General features: G+C 32.1%; 1 protein-coding gene across 8 annotated transcripts in view; it reads right to left on the bottom strand.

Moving 5' to 3' along the window:
• The window catches only part of LOC145280020 (AP-3 complex subunit delta-1-like), a 388,277-nt gene that overhangs the window by 16,202 nt on the left and 352,945 nt on the right, over positions 1-19,130 (bottom strand). For all 8 annotated transcript variants that reach the window (XM_080131661.1, XM_080131662.1, XM_080131663.1 and 5 more), the window contains 6 exons: positions 16,265-16,344; positions 14,452-14,605; positions 11,548-11,691; positions 8,685-8,861; positions 7,882-8,052; positions 2,180-2,227 (listed from right to left, as the gene is read on the bottom strand). In XM_080131661.1, the coding sequence (XP_079987787.1) occupies positions 2,180-2,227; positions 7,882-8,052; positions 8,685-8,861; positions 11,548-11,691; positions 14,452-14,605; positions 16,265-16,344 (774 nt within the window). The remainder of the gene's footprint in view (positions 1-2,179; positions 2,228-7,881; positions 8,053-8,684; positions 8,862-11,547; positions 11,692-14,451; positions 14,606-16,264; positions 16,345-19,130) is intronic.

Raw genomic sequence — 19,130 nt, 5'->3', positions numbered from 1 at the left:
TGGCAAAGGACTTGAGAACCTTTGATTCGAGAGGCTGGCGCAGCGAAGACAAAACTAGTGACTACGTTTACTGTTGCTTGCATTAATCTTTCATAGATTGCTTGCCATTATTATTATATATTTTCATTTAACTAGACTAATCCTTTTTAACACCTCAGCATTCAAGTGTTGACGCGCTTCTCTCATTCTCAGTTGATATTCATGTGTATCCAAAAAGTACACTTGGATATATCTTGCTCTTCCATCTTCAGGTGGTAGCAGTGATCCGAGTTGATGATAGATTTCACCTTGGATCTTTACAGATGGATTCCAACCCTGAACAGATGCATCTTTGTGACCAAAGCTGGTCATGGCAAAGAGAGTGTTACATTCCCTAATCCTTGATAAAAGTGTTCGCTAAGTCAAGTTTGCCCAGTAAACAGATAATGTAACACCCGAGGCAGGGGTGGAAGTGGATGCGGTGTAATTTTTTTCATTTCCACAACAAATTCCTGGTGATTCTCCTTTAGATTTTTTTGTACCACAAACTCGACACTATTTGTCCTATTGCAGCCTTGTCACATGAGTCATTTTTATAAAGTAATGCAGTACGTTTAGCATTTTGAAGTTCGTGCTGTCTTAAATTTTGATATCTGTTTCTATAAACATTCAGATGCAATTGTCTCTTCTTGTGACTGATTTCGTCTTGCAACCATATGGTACAATCTATCCTGTTCATGTCTTCTTCGACAGCACTCTGTTTGGTATTATATTTGTCTAGATAGCCGTTCTTCTCTTTCAGCAGAGTTCTCATTCTGGCATGACTCTCTGCCTTTGAAATGAGAGTCATTTTTCTCTTTCTGTAGAGTTCTCATTTTGGCGTGATTCTCTCTGCCTTTGTCTTTCATCCCATTTCTTAGACTGATGATGAAGCGTCATCCTTTCGGCAAGTCGAGTTGTTAAAATACTTCTGTTGTGCTTCATAATAGAAGTAAGTCTGTGGGCAGGTTAAGAAAAAATGGAAATCCCAAGGCACTTTTTAATATGGATAAAAAAATAATTTGCCATAATTTAAAAACTAAATGTCATTTTTAAGATTTTTTTAAATTAATTTTTTTAATTGACCCAAGAGATAACAGCTTTTGTGCTTCATAATAGCTGAAGTATTTTTTAACCAGAGTTATGATTTTGTGTGAGCAGTCTAAGAAAAAAATTGAATTCCTTTCACTAGCTTTTTTTTGTAAAGGCATTTTCTAATATGGATAAAATGTAATTTGCCACAGTTCAAAGAGTTTTTGTAGGGAAATATTGTATTTGATCCAACAGGTAGCATTCAGAGGAAATAATACTAAACCGGTTTCTAAAAAAAAAAAAAAAAAAAATCGATGTCAGTAAAAATAAATTAATTATCAACATAAATCCACTTTAAATAACAATAAAATAGAACACTTTAAACAATTCTCATTATAAACGGTAACTAACATACGGCTATTTAGTAAAATCAATTTTCCCTAATGTAATATGCAAATGAGGTTATCTTTTGAGCATATATTTTGCAAGAATCATACTATATATAAATAAATGAAATAAAGTTTATACAAGTTTTTAGTATGAAAATTAATTAGGAAAATAATGGACTTTTTGTATATATATATTAATCAAATTGTGAACAAACAAACAGACAGAAAAGAATACAAATTTATATATATATATAGATGGTTAGTAGGGCTACTTGGCATTGCATGGGGTAAAAGTGCAACTTTGATCACTCTTCCCCCTTCCCTTCCTTTTCTTTGCCCAGCCCATTCTTCTCTCTTAACATAAACATACAACTTGAGTCAGTATAAGGTAAATAACTATGAAAAAAAAAAAAATCAGAGTTACTTTTCTTTACATAACATTATTAGATGTGCATGTATGTGTGTTGTGATAATATTAAAGGATATAAATGGCCATTTAACCCTAAATAAATAATTTTTTTTAATTAAATATTATACATCTGGGTTATGCAGATTAAAAAAATATCAACTTTGTGGGTGCTTGTTGTGTAATTATCATGCTTTAGCTGCACATACATACATACATACATTCATCCCTAATATAATAGATTATAGGTGTCTTATAGTTAAAATCTTGTGATTTTGTGACATTTCCTTTTATGAAAAAGAATTGTAACCACAAAAATAAAAAAGGTACATACCATTTTTAAAGAGTCATTTGCAGCCAACAATCGATAAGAAGACATGGGCTGTAAACAAACAACAAATATTTCAACACAGAATAAAAATGATTACAATTAGGTCACAAAAACAAATAAAATACTTTTAAAAAAGTAAAAAAAAATATTTCTAGGTAGTCATTTTATGTCTACTGTTCCTATGAACAGTATAGAAAATTGATATTTTTCAGAGAATCAAAAAGTTAAAACCAAAAATTTCAATCTTTTATAAGTTGCTTGGAATTTGCTATAGATCAATAGTTAGCATGAAGCTAGCATTAGTAGCAGAAAACTTTTTTGGTTCATGGTAAATTTCTCCAGTTACGAACCAAAAGATTTAATTGGTGAAATCATCAAACGAAAGTTTAACAGAGATAATAAAGTGTTTTGTGTTACTAGATGTCATGGCTATTCAAATACCATTAAAAATATCATGGCGATTCAAATAACATTAAAATACAAATACAAAATAATATAATAAAAAAATAAGATTCTTGTTAAAAATTTTCATATATTAAAAAAAAAAAAAAAAAATCTGAATGTATGTATCTGTGATGAATGAAAATATCAGTATTTATTTAGAATTACATTTAGTAAAAAACAGAAAAATCTATGAAGATGTTTGTACTCATCATGGAATGAAGATGTTATATTCCAAAAATCATGTAAATTGATTAAGTATTTTTTTTTTTTAAAATTAAGAAAATGAAATCTTATGCCCGATACACCCAATCAATATGCAAGTCTCTTAGACCTTTTTCTTTCAACTTCCCCTGAGCTATGTTCATGTACCGTTCATTCTCCTTTAGGATCCTCCGACCACTCCGTCGTATCAGTTAAGATAAAAACAAAATGTAAGAAGCCATCAGACGTACCCCTCCACCGTACTGTATACCGATACTCTATGGCTGACTGGGATAGCTTCCGTACATTCATATCTGATTTACCTCTGCACTCCATGTTTAAAAAGGAAGTGTCCTCTATAGTATCAGATCTGACCGAATGGTTAATTGTAGGCATAGACCAATTCATACCATCAAAAAAATTCCAACAAAAACCTAACAGCCAGCCATGGTTCTCCCCAGAATGTGCTGCTGCTATCGCGCACAGAAATCACTTTTTCCATAACTACCAACGTAATAGATGCACTGAGACTAAAGCTGCTTTCAGGACTGCCAGCAACCACTGTAAAAGAGTAATAAAAAATGCAAGAGAGCTATATGCCCAGTCTGTTAAATCCAAGGTAGCTGATCAGCGGCTTGGTTCCCACCAGTTTTGGCAAATAACAAATAGGATCCTGAACAGAAGTGTGCGTTCTATCCCAACCATTATCAATGGACCAGAGGTTATCTCGTCAGCGTCAGACAAGGCCAAACTATTTGCAAAGAACTTTGCAGCTAATTCTACCCTATGCGACGAAGGCCATCAACTCCCCATATTTCCTCCTATAACACAGAACAAGCTAGGTAATATACAAATATCCGTGCATGAGGTCGCCAAGCTAATAAAAAACCTAGATTCCAGTAAAGCAACTGGCCCTGATGGCATCCCAATTATAGTGTTAAAAAAGCTTCAACCAGAACTTGTTCCCATACTTACGAAACTATTTAAGAGCTGCCTTAAGGAGAAGTGCTTTCCGACCCCCTGGAAGACCTCATCAGTTTGCCCTGTATTTAAGAATTCAGGTGATAAGTCATCTCCCTCTCAATACAGACCAATAAGTCTTCTCTGTGTTATGAGTAAGTTACTGGAATCAATATTAAATAGAGAAATAGTCAACCACCTCAGCAGAAACAACCTTCTTAGTGACACACAATATGGTTTCCGCTCTGCAAGATCTACCGCAGATGTGCTGACGGTTATATCCCACAGGATTAGTGAATCTCTTGACAAAGGCTTCCTTTCTAGGGCAATTGCTCTTGACATATCAAAGGCCTTTGACAAAGTATGGCATAAGGGTCTACTTCACAAGATTTCCAGCTACGGTATAACTGGAAATGTTTTCTCAATCATTAAATCATTTCTCTCCGATAGGCTCATAAGAGTAGTGGTAGATGGACAAAAATCGGAGGCCTGCAATATAAATGCTGGAGTCCCTCAGGGGTCAATCCTCGGCCCAACTCTCTTCCTGATCTACATCAATGACCTCCCTAAACACATACTTAAATCATTCGTTGACATCTATGCTGATGACACTACCATCTACGGCAACACATCAAAGGCTGTAAATGACGAAGTTCTCTTGGATTCTCTCTCCTCTGATCTCGAGCGCGTGGTTCAGTGGGGGAAGATGTGGCTAATTACCTTTAATGCATCTAAAACCAAACTCCTATCCTTACATCATCAACGCTCTGATCCCCAGCTGGCATCAATTGTGATGGATGGCTCTCGTCTGGGTGAGGCCCCATGTTTTGACAAGCTTCTGGGTTTGACCTTTACTCCTGATCTGAAATGGAACACGTACATCAAGTCTGTTGCCAAGGTCGCAGGAAAGATGGTGGGATCCTTCTACCGCTCCAGAAGATATCTCACTACTGATGCAATTCTCTATCTATATAAAAGCCAAGTACGGCCAAGGATGGAATACTGTTGCCATATCTGGGCAGGAGCTGCCAAAAACAGCCTATCATGCCTTGACAGAGTACAAAATAGACTTCGTGGTTTAGTGGGGGATGCCCTTTTCTCTAACCTGCAACCCCTCTCCCACAGAAGAGACGTTGCGAGCCTGTCCTTGTTTTATCGTTATTTTCATGGCAGGTGCTCGTCTGAGCTCCAATCCCTGGTCCCCCCTCGCCAAACTTTCACGAGAAACACCCGTCTAGCTGAATCGACTGTGAAAAATTTCCCCCACTCTATATCTGTGCCTAAATCAAAACGCGGATTTCATGAGCAAAGCTTCTTTCTTAGAACTGCACGCCTGTGGAACTCTGTTCCGTCTGCCTGCTTCCCTCCAGACTACAACTTGGATGTCTTCAAGTCTAATGTTAACAAATTTCTAATGAACCGCCCCCCTAATTAAACACTTCATAAAATCTCCTCACTAACGTGATGTACTTGCAATAACCCTTATCCCTGAGTGGCTTCCGGGCCTTGATAAGTGGTGATCACTGTGTAAAAAAAAAAAAAAAAAAAAAAGAAGCAAAGAGGAGATCGGGAGCAACCATATTGTTTTAAATGTTGCCAAAACTCAAGGGAGACAATTTAATTTGACTAGAGATTTTGTTTGTATTCAAAATAGTTAAGACTAATTACTAAAATTCATAAAATTTAATTTTTGTAATTAAAAAAAAACTTGATCAATTTATGTGATTTTTGGAATGACATCTTCATCCCATGACTGGTACATACATCAAAGATTTATTTTGTATTTTTTTTTTTTTTTAATAAAATGTAATTCTAAATAAACACCACATTATCATACTTCAAAAATTACGTAAATACCTCAAGTAGTTTTTAATTTTTTATAAAGAAAATCATTTGTAAGTGATTAATGGGAACTTGTAGGCATCTATATATATATATATATATATATATATATATATATATATATATATATAAAAGGTAAAACGGCTGCACATGTTTTTGTATGTCCAACAAAGGCTTTTTTCGCCGGGGTTCTCCGTGGTGTTACTATATTTTAGAACTTTTTATATACTCCCTTGATTGTAATATCTATGATTCGCAAACGGTCGTCGTCTTTACATTTATTTTGAGCGAACCTGTTTCTAGTGTTTGTTTATCTTTTTGCATAAATAAAGCGAAACTGAATCGAATAAAGTCAGCTCGCTGGCCTTCATGGCAGACAATCAGCTTTGATCAATGTGGGGAAATACTCTTCATATCAGACAGCTGCTGTTCATTTGAGAACTCCCCTTTTTTCAGGAGAGCTTGGTTTCCCCAACATCGTGGGGAAACAAATAAATGAAACGGCAAAAGCTGAACAGGCCTTCAGCCAACGTTTATTTCTCCACCTGCATATTCACTTAAGACAACTTTTTGATTGACATCGCTAAATTTGAATGCTTTTCACTTCCTATGGTTTCGTAGCATAGCGGTAAGATGTCACGTTTTCTTTCATTTTCTTTTCCGCCTTTGCATTACGGGTTCGAGCCTGCCTGCCTACTAACACTTTTCTTTTACACCTCCAAACGCCCAGGCAACGCCAGGTAGCTCTGCTAGTCAATAATATAAATCTCACCTGCCTGTTTAAATGCATGGATGTATGTATGTATATTTGTATGTCTGCCTAAAACTTTTGACAGAGGCAACGGATTTTCACAAGATTGGTATCGTTTTGAAGCTCGCCTCTGCAGATGACAAATATCGAAAAATTGACCAAAAACATTAATTCCTTCACCCTCAACTGGGCACTTTTCTACAGGGAGGGTAGGTTTTTTTTGCTGATATTTTTTGCAAGTCATTCAATCCTCGCTTCCACGATGTTGCATAAAGGGCGTTATTTCAACCGCCCCTGACATCACATCCACGGTAGGCACATCAGTAAGACCATTTGGTTTTTTTTTCACCTCTTTTTCCTCTGGCACGTTATGGGTTCGAGCATGTTTACTACTATTTTTTTTTTCTTTTTTTTTTAGCTCAACCAACACCCTTATACACACCTTCACTTTCTTGTCCACCTTCGCGGCACAGGTTCGAGTTTACCTGCCTGCTACAAGTTTTTTTTTTTGCTCAACACACACTTCCAAACACCTGGGCACGCTTGGCACCCAGGCTAGTCTATAATACAAATCTCACCTGTCTGTTTATGTGTATGTATGCCTAAAAATTTTGATAGAGGCCACGGATTTTCATAAGATTGGTATCGTTTTGAAGCTTGACCATTTGGACGACAAATATAAAAAAATTGGCTAAGAAACATTAATTCCTTCACCCTCAAATGGGCCCTTTTCCACAAGGAGGAGGGCGCTTTTTTTTTGCCAATATTTTCAAAAGTTGTCCCCTGTTTTTAGTTGTCTAACCTTAATTTAAACCTACATCACTTTTGTTTTGGTGATGGGCGCCACAGTAAAGACGTCACATTTTTTTTTTCACACTCCTTTTCTCCTTCGCGGTAGGGGTTCAAGCCTGCTTGCCTACTATCACTTTTTTTTTTTTTTTTTTTTTTTGCTGCTCAACACCCCCCCCCAAACACCCGGGCACCCAGGTTAGTTACAACATAAATCTCGCAAGTTTAAATTAAGTTATCACTGTTTGTTTTTTTCTTTAGATTGTTTTCAAAATGGCAGATAAGACAGCTGCCCTTTGATACTCATAATATTTGAATTTCTTGTTTAAAAATAAAATGACTTGATCAATTTACGTGATTTTTGGAATATGATATCTTTTTGTCACAGCTACATATATCATACAAATTTTTCTTTATTTTTGTGTTTTAATATAAGAGGAATTCTGGATAAGGACTAAATATTATTTTTTGAAAAACGCAATGAGATGAACAGAAATGACAGCTTTACATGAAAGATTCATCAGTCAACATTTTAATCACTAAAACAATAAACTTTTTATCAAATGCTTAATAGAGCAAACAAATTGAAATGAACTACAAACAATACATAAAAAAAAAAAAGAATGAACAAAACTGTTTTATTATTTCAATAGATTTGAATTATTGAAGACTATGCCTTGCTTGAAAAAAAAAATAAATAAATAAAATTATTTCTTACTGGATGTTCTACTTTCATTAAAGTTTCCTGCGATGGAGGTAGGAATTCTTTTGATGGAGTTGCAACACCATCTGCTTCTTCATATTCACTGCGATTTTTTTGTTCTTCATTTTTCTTTTTCTTTTCTTTCTTTCGTTCTTTTGGTTTCTTTTCTTTTTTCTTCTTTTGCTTCTAAAACAAAAAAAATTATTATAATGAATCTTCAAAAAAAAAAAAAAAAAAAAAAAGATAAAAAAATAAATATAACAAATTAATAATAATAAAAGGAATCTTAAAAAATAAGGATCTAAAAAAAAAAAAAAAAAAAAAATTATCTGCCAATTTAAAACTTATAGAATTAAATCTTTTCTAAATCTTTAGTTTATAATTTAATCCATTTTGTGATATTTAAAAAAAATATGCATTAAAACTCTTCATTTATCTGCAATAAACATTACATCTGATACTAGCTAGACCTGTGTCCCAGTCTTTGCCCAGGAAAATTGAGGGAACAAAGAAACTCCTGCTCCTGTCACCTAACCCCATTTAACTATTATTCTAATTTTCTCCTTTCTATATGTAAAAAAAAAAAACTCATTTAATAAAAAATCACTGAAATTGAAAACAATAGAAACAAATAGTTAATTAATGAGAGGTCCTTTTGCAAAGCAATATGCAATTTAGTTAACATTACAACTTTGATTGCATGCACATAAGTATATTGTTATTGTGTTAGGTGAATTTGAAATCAGTGTTTTAATCTGTTTGTGCGAGAAATGACACAATTTTATAAATAATATACAGATGAAAGTAAGACGACTCACCTCCACAGATAAATATGCATTGTCATTAACAGGTTGAGGGACGCTGTTGTCAGTGTCAGAAACTGCAGTGAGACCAGTTCCTCCAGTTGCATTGTTTGTGTCCACTAGAGTCTGAACTTCGGGGCATGTTTGACCACCTGCATCACCCGCTGAGAGCCAAAACTCCAAGTCTTCATGCTGGAAAAGAAAAATGGATTTTGTCTTCAAAATTTATTTAACTTCTAAACAATTTGGATTATTTTCTTATTTTTTTTTATAAATACTATTATGGCATATGTTTTTTAGAATTGTCTGATCTATTCCCTGCTTCCTTTGTTCCAGCTTGTTGGTCTAATGGTCTTCATCAATTTGCTGTTGTGATATCTGATTGTCATACAGCTTATTCTAGTAGTTTTTTCCCAAGAACTGCAAGCTTGTAGAATTCTTTTCTTGCTTACTGTTTTTCTCCCGTCTTTTCAATACTAATGTCAATAGCCATTTTCTGTCTTTGCAATAATCATATTTCATTCTTGTTGGCTCTTTATATCAAGTGGCTTCATGCCTTTTCTTCAGCAATTTTCATTAAGAAAAAATTAAAACTTATACCTAGCCATGACTGACAAAATGAGAACAATCTAATCTCATAGATTAAATAAATTAGTTTGAAATTCTGTATAGATTCCTGAGTTCGACACAAAGATTCTCAATTTCAAAAAGACATATCTGAAAAGTTCAGAGATTATATCAGCTGAAACATTGTGAAAATATCATGAGAATAGTAATCCGAGTAAGCCAGATCATTAGCACACATCTAAAATTCCGAAATTAAAACGTTGTTTAATTAAGACGCACTTCTTTTTCTTTAGAAAAAGACAAGGTTAATTTTTTTTTCATATGCTCCATAAACTCACATTGATTTATGGAAGGTTTTAATGTTAACAATTTTTCAAAGACTTTTTTTTTTTTTTTTTTTACCTGGCTGACATTATTAAATATTCTATGAAGGCATAATAAGTTGCATTATATCAATTTTATAAGGCACGTTTTGGAATAAACAAATTCCAAGATAAACATGTAAAATCAAAAGCTAACGGTTTACTAGAAAACCATAATTGTTGGAGAAAGTTTTTACTGCTTCTAACTTTAGATTATGATTTGCTTAAACACGTTTGATATAAAATTAGAAAAAAAAAATGTGACGTATTGAGTTCAGATTATAGTGTTCGAATCCGGAGTCGTATGGGGGCCAAATCTGTTAAATATACAGAAATAATAACAAAAATCCAAATTGCCCTCTTTTTTCTAATTATCTTTCTTTTACTTTCCAAATATGTGCTAAATAGTACTACTGCCTGTAGTGATATTGACTTATATATAATAGTCTATCCCATTCTTTTTATTCTTTTATTTCTGACTATTAATAAAAACAGAGAGAGTAATTGAAGCAAGAGTAATGGGTACAATATAAAATAAGAGTGGGGAGGCTAAACATACAGTGAGAAATAGTGAAAGTGATAAAAAATTAAGAGATGAGTCACTTGTTGAGTTAATAGTAAATTATGACAAGGGCTATGACAACAGCATATTCTTTTCATTGTTTTGACTCTCGAGTGTGTATCAGTTGATATCTTATATGCTTTTATTAACTGTGTTAGATATATACTAGAGAGTCAAAACAAAAAGAATATTCTGTTGTCATAGCCCTAATAATGACTAATTAGAACTGAAATGGAAGTTCTTTTTTTCAAAAATAGCTCAATCCTAAAATTGAGGAATATTTTACATATATTTTGTAGAATTAAAAAAAAATATAGGGAAAAGCCTTAAGTTTTGTTTCATTGTTTTGCCTCACAGCATATTAACCCCTTTTGGATTGTTTAATGCTGAATCCAATAATTTTGAAAAAAAGTTGGCGCTTCTTCATTGAAATATTGAATTTCGAGTAAACCAATGGTATCTACTTAATTGTCATGTTGCAACAATGAACATATCCAAAAATTATGAAAAACAATAAGGTAGAAAATTAATTATTAATGAAAATTTTTTTTCCAAGACAATTAGCGAAAATTGAGTTTTTTTGCTAAATTGACCTAACATTTTAAAAGTTATCAGAAAATAATTGCCTCCTTTGTTACAATTCAAACTTTCCAGTTTCTTTTTTTTTTTTTTTTTTTTTTTTTTTTTTGCAAAACTTAATTTTTTCAATTATTTCTTTGAAAACTATTTCTATTATTAATAATTATTTTTCTATAGTTTTGTTTTTCATAATTTTTAGATATGTTTATTATTGCAACATGACAATTCAGTAAGTAGATTCCATTGGTTTTACTCGAAATTCAATATTTTGATTTTCGAATTTTGCTATTATAATGAAGAAGCACTTAAAAGTTCTTATGCTTCAAGTTATTTATATCTCCAAATATCTATTCATGGTATTTGATTTGATTATTTTGTTTTAGGGCATATCAACACTTTTCGGGTCATTTAATGCCGAATCCATTAATTTTAGAAAAAAAAAAAGGTTTTATGCTTCAATTTCTTCAAATATTCATTCATGGTATTTAGTTTGATTATTTTGTAGAGAAAATTGTTGCTTTAGTTTTGGGATTTGGAAAAAGAAAAAAAAAAAAAAGCATCAACGTTTGGTGCATTTAAGTCAGGAAACCAATATCTTCAGACAGCTTGACCTAGTAGCACCAAAAGCCTTAAGGAAAAACAAAAAAACAAAAAAAACCCTGATTAACTCTGTTTCAACATAATAGATGCATGATTCTAACTTTACTAAGTTTTCAGTTATATACTTTCTTATTAATTAAACTTTAAATGCACCAATATTAAATAAGTGCAGTTTAAAAAAGTCTTTCTTATAGCAAGCCGTACGTACCTGTGCTTGAGGGTTTTCTTTTGGTAATTGCAGTTTTAAAGCAGACGTATTGCCATCATTTTCATCAATGTTAGCTTCTCCATTTAATTCACCAAGTAAAGAACTAACAGCAGCAGAATGTTTAGTTTTCTTTTCCTTTTTCTCCTGAAAAGAAAAGTTTTTTTTTGGTTTACATTTGCAAATTGATACAGAAAAATAACTTTTTTTAAAAGTGCCAGTTAAAACGATTTTTTTTTTTTAAATCTTAAAAAATAAAATAATAAAATAAAAAAATAAAATAAATACAGAAGCGTCGGAATCATACGAGTGCAAATCTCATCGTTCCAGGGATACACACATATACGATAGAGGACTCGACAAATTAAATTAAACATATACATGTATGTGTGTGTGTGTGTATATATATATATATATATATATATATATATATATATATATATGAATATAAAAGCATATATGAGTACATAAAATAAAAAATATATAGAAAACTCAAAGTAAATTAAGTACATACATATATATATATGTGTGTGTGTGTGTATATATATATATATATATATGAATATAAAAGCATAAAATGAAAAAATATATAGAAAACTCAATAAAGTAAATTAAATACATACATATATATATATGTGTGTGTGTGTGTGAATAAAAAAAAAAATAAAATGAAATGAATCTATAAACAAAAAGGAAAAAGTAAACAAGTAAATAAATGTAAATAAAATTAAAAAAGTACAAGTAAAATAAAGTTCTGATAAATTAATAAAGTAAAATATACATTATCACTAGGGCTATAACAGAATATTCTTTTCAGTGTTTTGACTCTCGAGTATATATCCGACAAATCAACTAAGAACCACATCATTCTATATATATACAGGGTGTCCCAAAAGAAGCTGGTGGTAAAAAAAAAAAAAAATTCATAACTTTCTTAATTTTTTATATATTTCTTTTATTTTTTCAGATCATCTAGAGTAACCCTTCCAAGGTCATCATGAGTCGTTACACTACAGAGGAGCAGATATTTATTGTAGAGTCGTATTTTCGGTTGAAGGAGTTAATATCAGAAACTCAATGAGAATTTCAACGAAACTTCAACACAAGAAATTCCCCTACTCCCAATGCAATAAAAGTTATGGTGGCTCGATTTAATGAGCAAAGGACTGTATGTGATCTCTCTAAATCTGGTAGACCCCGTATGGCAAGAAGTGATGAGAATCGTCAGAGATTAGCAGAGAGTGTGGTCAAGGATCTATCTACATCAGTAAGAAGGAGATCAAGTCAAATTAGGGTCTCTCGATCAATGTGGTTCCAGTAGGACAGTGCAACGGTGCAAGAACCATTAAATCTGCTCCAGGACATATTCGGCAACCAAATAATTTCTCATGGCTGTGAGATAAATTGGCCACCCCACTCGCCAGATCTCACATGTGCCGATTTCTTTCTTTGGGGTTACCTCAAATAGCGGGTATATGCAAACAAAGACGCCACAATAAATGCCCTTAAAAACTATAGAGGAGGAAATTAGGGCCATAAGCCTTGAAACATTAAGTGATGTGCTGGACAATGCCCTGCAGAGTGCACAAGAGTGTGAAAATGAAAATGGACATTTGAGTAACATCATTTTTCATAACTAAAATTACACCTTGTGAAAAACATACCCTAGATTAAGTTGTCTAAAGAAAATTAGAATAAGTAGACTATGATATCTTACTATATCTCAAAAAATCATGGAGAGGCTCATCTATCTACATATGAAAATTGGTAAGCATAACTTAAATATTGAGGAAGTTAATCAAATTTAAAACCCATCAGCTCTTTATATCTATAAAAGTGAAACTGTGTGTGTGTCTGTGTGTACATTTCCCTACCAAACTACTCTGTCAATTTTCAGTCTACAGACTAGAGATTTGACATAAGGGGTATTGAGATTTAGGAAAATCTTAATCGGTTTTCAGACAGAAAAGTGGTTGTCAAAGGATCAAAGTTCAACAATTTGACCTTTGAAAACTCCACCAAATTCCTCCGTCAATTTTGGGTCTAAACACTTGAAATTTTAGATGTAGGTTACTTGGACATGGATCCTTTGCGGTCTCTAGCAAACTATTCAATCAATTTTGGGTCTAAAAATTTGAAATTTTACATAAAGTGTATTCAGACATGCAGCAAGCTTTTTAATCAGTTTTTAGGTGAAAATTTGGCTGCCAAGAGGTCAAAGTTGAAAGAGTTGATCTTTGCAGATTCTACCAAACTCCTCTGCCAGTTTTAGGTCTAAACACTCAAAATTTTAGATGTAGGTTACCTGGACATGGATCAAACTTTAATATATATATATATATATATATATGCACATAAAGTTATGAACAGTACATAGGGCCCGAGCAAAGCCGGGTTGAACTGCTAGTAAAAGCATATAAAATATCAATGGATACACACTCAACAGTCAAAACAATGAAAAGAATATGCTGCTGTTCTAGCCCTAATTATCACACACCAAATTTAATTAGAACCTAAAACCCATCACTATTAATTTCACTTTGTTTTCTGCGTAATAGTTTCAACTCATCTTCCTGTTCTATCACCATGGCGATTTCTATCTTTTGAAACACTCATTGGTTTTTAAAAAACATTTTTCTTTTTTGACAAAGGGATGTTATCCCGAAATATCAAAGCCACCAACCATCCCAGTCCCAAAAAACAGTAAGTCTCCATTTACTAATTTTATATGTCATATTATATGTGACTTTGAAAAATAAATAGACGTACGGTATTTCACTATTCTACAAGATTTCAACCTGTTTGTCTATTTTTGTTCATTTTCCATACCATTTCTCACACCGGCAACCCGCACTGCTATAGCCTTCTAACTACACTTATATTTAAAAAAAAAGTTGAAATTGTAACCTTCTTTTTCTTCTTAGTTTTATCTTTTTCTTTTTTCGTTTTCTTCTTTGATCTCTCCATTTCCAATGGATCTGTACCAATTTCATCGAGTTTACAAGATTCCAGCACAACATGGTGCGTTCGAACTGGTAATTTTTCATCATCCCGTAATGGTCTGGAAAGAAAAGAAAAAAAAACAAAAAACAATTGATTATGAAAAAGGAAATTGTTTAAAAAATTAGAGATATTAGAAAAAAAAACAAAAAAAACAAAAAACGTTCATGAAAATTACTATTAGCAATATCAAGTAACTTAACCAGAAAATCTAATTTCTATTTATTTGATATCTAATGTAAATAATTTAAATTATTTTTCGTGAAAATTTCTTGAATAAAATTGTAACCCTAAATAACATGGTAAATACAGTGGTCGGCCAAAAAAGTGATAGCTGGACAACATCAAGGCTAACCTCCACGCACTAAACATCACAGATCACCTGGTCAATGATTGAAATGCTTGGAGAGCGGCCATCAACAACAGTGGTAACACAAGACATCCAATCCCAGCAGCTAGTGACAGAGGATGTGAAATTGTGCGGTAGTGTGTGTGTGTGTGTGTATATATATATATAGTAAGCAGAAAAAGGCTTATTTTGGATATTGTCTTTATTTTTATATTTAACTGGCTTTACAAACTCATTTTTTCTTGATTCAAACAATTTAACATAAGCTCAATGGCTATGTCACATTCTTTTTCAATACGGACAGTTCAACGTTTGAAGTCACAGCTCATTGAAGTTTCTGGACACGGTTATGGTCTTTGGTGTGGTCTTAAGTGAAGGCTATATCATACAATCTCACACGTTTGAAGCCGGCTTGAAAGTCAATACCAAAGTGCACCTGGATGTGCTGTAGAGCGTGGCGAATCCTTGGTGCAATCAGGTGGCTGCTGGCAGACTCTGGACTCGGCAAGACTGCGCTGGTCCACAAGTCCAAAGAAGCCTAGGTTTGGCTTTAGAAGGAGTGCTACGACTTTGTACCCTTCTCTCATTGCCTCCCTACTCCCAACTTGAACCTGATGGTCTACTTTGTTTGGTCATCACCAACATAACTTCCCACAACACCAAAGCCAACATAATTGCTGCCATCTGTTGAGCTCCTATCGGCGCTTGTGGAAAAGGCATGCTCCCAGTTCCAGACCAGTATCAAGGCAGTGATTGATGCTGAAGGCAGCTACACTGAATAGATGTCAGCTCTACTACATAATCAAGTTACCTGATTTGATTTTTACAAGTTTTAAAATAAAAGTGCAGTGTTGTTTTTTTTTTTAGTGCGAGAAATTTATCATTCCACCCTGTAAAATATTTCCATAAAGTTTTGTAAAAGGCATTCATTAATAAGTAAATGAATTTATTTAAATTTAATAACTTTCTTAATTTTAATAAATATTTAAAATGTCTTTTTTTTCAAAACTGAGCATGTATTAACTCTGCAAATCTTGTTTAAAATTAGATTTTACAATTTGTATATTTAAATAAGCTATTATCATTTTTTTTTCCATTCCTACGCAAAAATAAGAAAACATGCAATCAAATCAGGTTTTTTTTTTTAAAAAGATCTTAAACAAATTCTCTAGCAACATTTAGAAATACAAGCGATCTCATAAATAAAAATCCTGCTCAACTAATGTAGGCAAAAAGAATATTATACTAAAGAATAAAAATATACACAATATATAACTGTGCGACAAATCTAATGTCAAATAACTGAAACATATCAGCAGCTTAAACATGTTTTAAAGCTGCCTAAAAAGACAACTAATTTACAATACTTACGCATCTAAATTAATATTTAACTTCCTATGCGGGTCATCAGCATCCTTGTCATCATCATCTTTATCTGATATGTGAGCACCCTGAAAATAGCAAATGAAATAAAATTTTCTTAATTTATCATTTTCACTTAAATCATTTAATGAAATTATTTGGTTCTTGTCCAGAATTTTAACAATATTAAGAAACAAATAAAGAAAAATTTGTATGTACACGTGACAAAACAAAAATATATTCGAAAAATCATGTAAATTGATTCAGTAGTTTAATTTTTAAACTAATGAAAAGTGCCCAGCTTTGCACGGTTATAAAATATGCTTAAATATATTTTAATTGACGCAAATTTCATATTTATCATTACATAGTCAATTCTCTATTGGATATTATATATATATATATATATATATATATATATATATATATATATATATATATAAGAGCAAACAGTTAATAAAACATGTTAAAAAAATGCTTTAAAAAAGAGTTAAAAACATATTTAATCTGAAAAGGAAACATTTGATAAGTTGATCCACTTATCAAGTGTTTCCTTTTCAGATTAAATATGTTTTTAACTCTTTTTCAAAGTGTTTTTTTAACATGTTTTATTAACTGTTTGCTCTTATTATAAGCTCTATCTCCTACTTGGTTTTATCGAGCTTTTACATCTGGTTGAGATTACTTTATAAATATTAATTCTTTAATATTTATAATATACTTTAGTTTTACCATCTTGGATCATTTTGGTAAATTTAATTGTAATTTTTATTTTATATATATATGTGTGTGTGTGTGTGTGTGTGTGTGTATGCATAATGGTTGTATCGATTGATTTCCTAGATGTAAATCCAATGAAACTCGCATGATTATTAAAGAGTGCTTAATATCACTTCTTTTTTTGGTCTGATGAAGTATTATCCTTGAATTGGGATTCTACTGAAACATGTATGCACATATGTAACCACCAATGTTTGTATAACACACACACACACACACACTCTCTATATATATATATATATAGTACTAATTTCAAAAGTTCAAACAAGAAAAAAATGACATAGGTGCCATCAGCTAGAATCAAAAGCAAAACATTTGATGTTCCAGCCATACTGATAGCATTAAGCTATCGACGGATAGATGAGAAAGATTTAAAATTAAATCACTTAAAAGTTATGAATGAATTTGTGCATGTGCAAAAGTAATAGAAATATGCCAGCAAGTTGTAGTGAATATATTTCTGCACGTGTTATTTATCCATCCAAACAAAGATTTCAATTGTTTGGAAACCATCCTTGGTGTATGACTACTATTTCCTGTTAATTTCAGTGTTATCTGACTAGTATTCAAGTGTTCATCGGTTCAATATTTACACACACACACACACACACACAATCTGTTTTATTTATATAAATAATAAAAAATTTTTATAAGTAACAGAAGAGAAACTATCTTGTCCGCCATTTTGAAAACAAACATCTAAGAAAGATAAATCAAGTATGAATTGTTGAGTTATGTTGTAATGCCTACAAATTCCATTAATCGATTAAAAATTATTTTATTTAAAAATAAAACTACCTGAGCAATTTATGTAATTTTTAGAATATAATATTTCGTTTAGTCACTGGTACATACATAATACAAATTTTTATTTTTATTAATATGGGGGATTCTGGACAAGAACCAAACATTTTATTAAAAAAGTGGAAACCTAAAAAATGAAAACTGATTTTTTCAACAAGTTTTTTTTTTTTTAAGATGAAATCAGTTTTTATTGTATTACAGTAAAACTTATTTTAGTTTCCATTTTTTTTATGTTCCTCAACCATGAATGCAAAGAATAACATCTTACTGCCCCAATCAACATTATCAAGAGTAATTATAGTTATTGTATGTGAAATACGATAAAGATAATCAAGAGCAATTATGAGGATTCAATAACATTTTAAAGTCAAAAGAAAAAGAATTTTAAAATGAATTTGTTTAAAAATCACATTATTGTAGATCAAATGATAGAACAAGGGTGAAAGTGCGCTGGTTGACTTCCCTTAAAGAATTTGGGATGAAATTGTTAGGTTAACGTACAGAATAGTTACAAAACACCCTCTCCTTCCCATGTTAAATAATAGGTTTCTAAATAATTAACCCCAAAACAGAATACGTTCAACAACAAACACCCAACTTCTTATGGTGGTTAACCAGTGCAGTTTTACCAGAACAAGATACATGAAAATTTTGCATCAAACACATATTTTTCATAGAGTTAGATATAGTGTATTGTCTATAATTAAAGACAGTCACAAGCTATTTCAGCTAAAGTGGTAAGTTTTTATTTTTGTCTAATAGTAAATAATAGTATTGTCATATCTGGGCTTGTGAATATCTGACAGATTTGAAGGTACTTGATAAAGTGCAGAACCATATCTGTTATTTGATTGGCCCCCACACTTTCTTCTTCACTTCAATCTCTTTCTCACAGGCATGGTGTTGCTAGTCATTTATAAAAACTATTATGGTATATGTTCTTCATATTTGTCTGATCTGTTGCCTGCTTCCTTTGTTCCAGCTTGTCTAGTGGTCTCCAATTCAATTTTGCTACCTTATTATAATACAGCTTTTTATTCCAGTAGCTTCTTTCCAAGAGTTGCAAGGTTGTGGAACTCTTCCTGCTCACTGTTTTCCCTCCTATCTACAACCTTGATCTTTTTAAAACTAAGGTCAATAGGCATCTCCTGTTTTAAGATAATCATATTTCATTTGTGTTCAACTCCACACATCAAGTGGCTTCACGCCTTGTCTCAAGTGATTTCCATGATTGATATACAAAATAAATAAACCTAAAAGGTATAATCTTTAACAAAGCAAACCTATCAAG

The sequence above is a fragment of the Euprymna scolopes genome, chromosome 7 (assembly GCF_053919585.1).
Source record: "Euprymna scolopes isolate OS-2025 chromosome 7, ASM5391958v1, whole genome shotgun sequence".
NCBI lineage: Eukaryota > Metazoa > Mollusca > Cephalopoda > Sepiida > Sepiolidae > Euprymna > Euprymna scolopes.
Note: the sequence above shows the minus strand (reverse complement) of the source record. Positions and strands in the feature narration are given on the sequence as shown.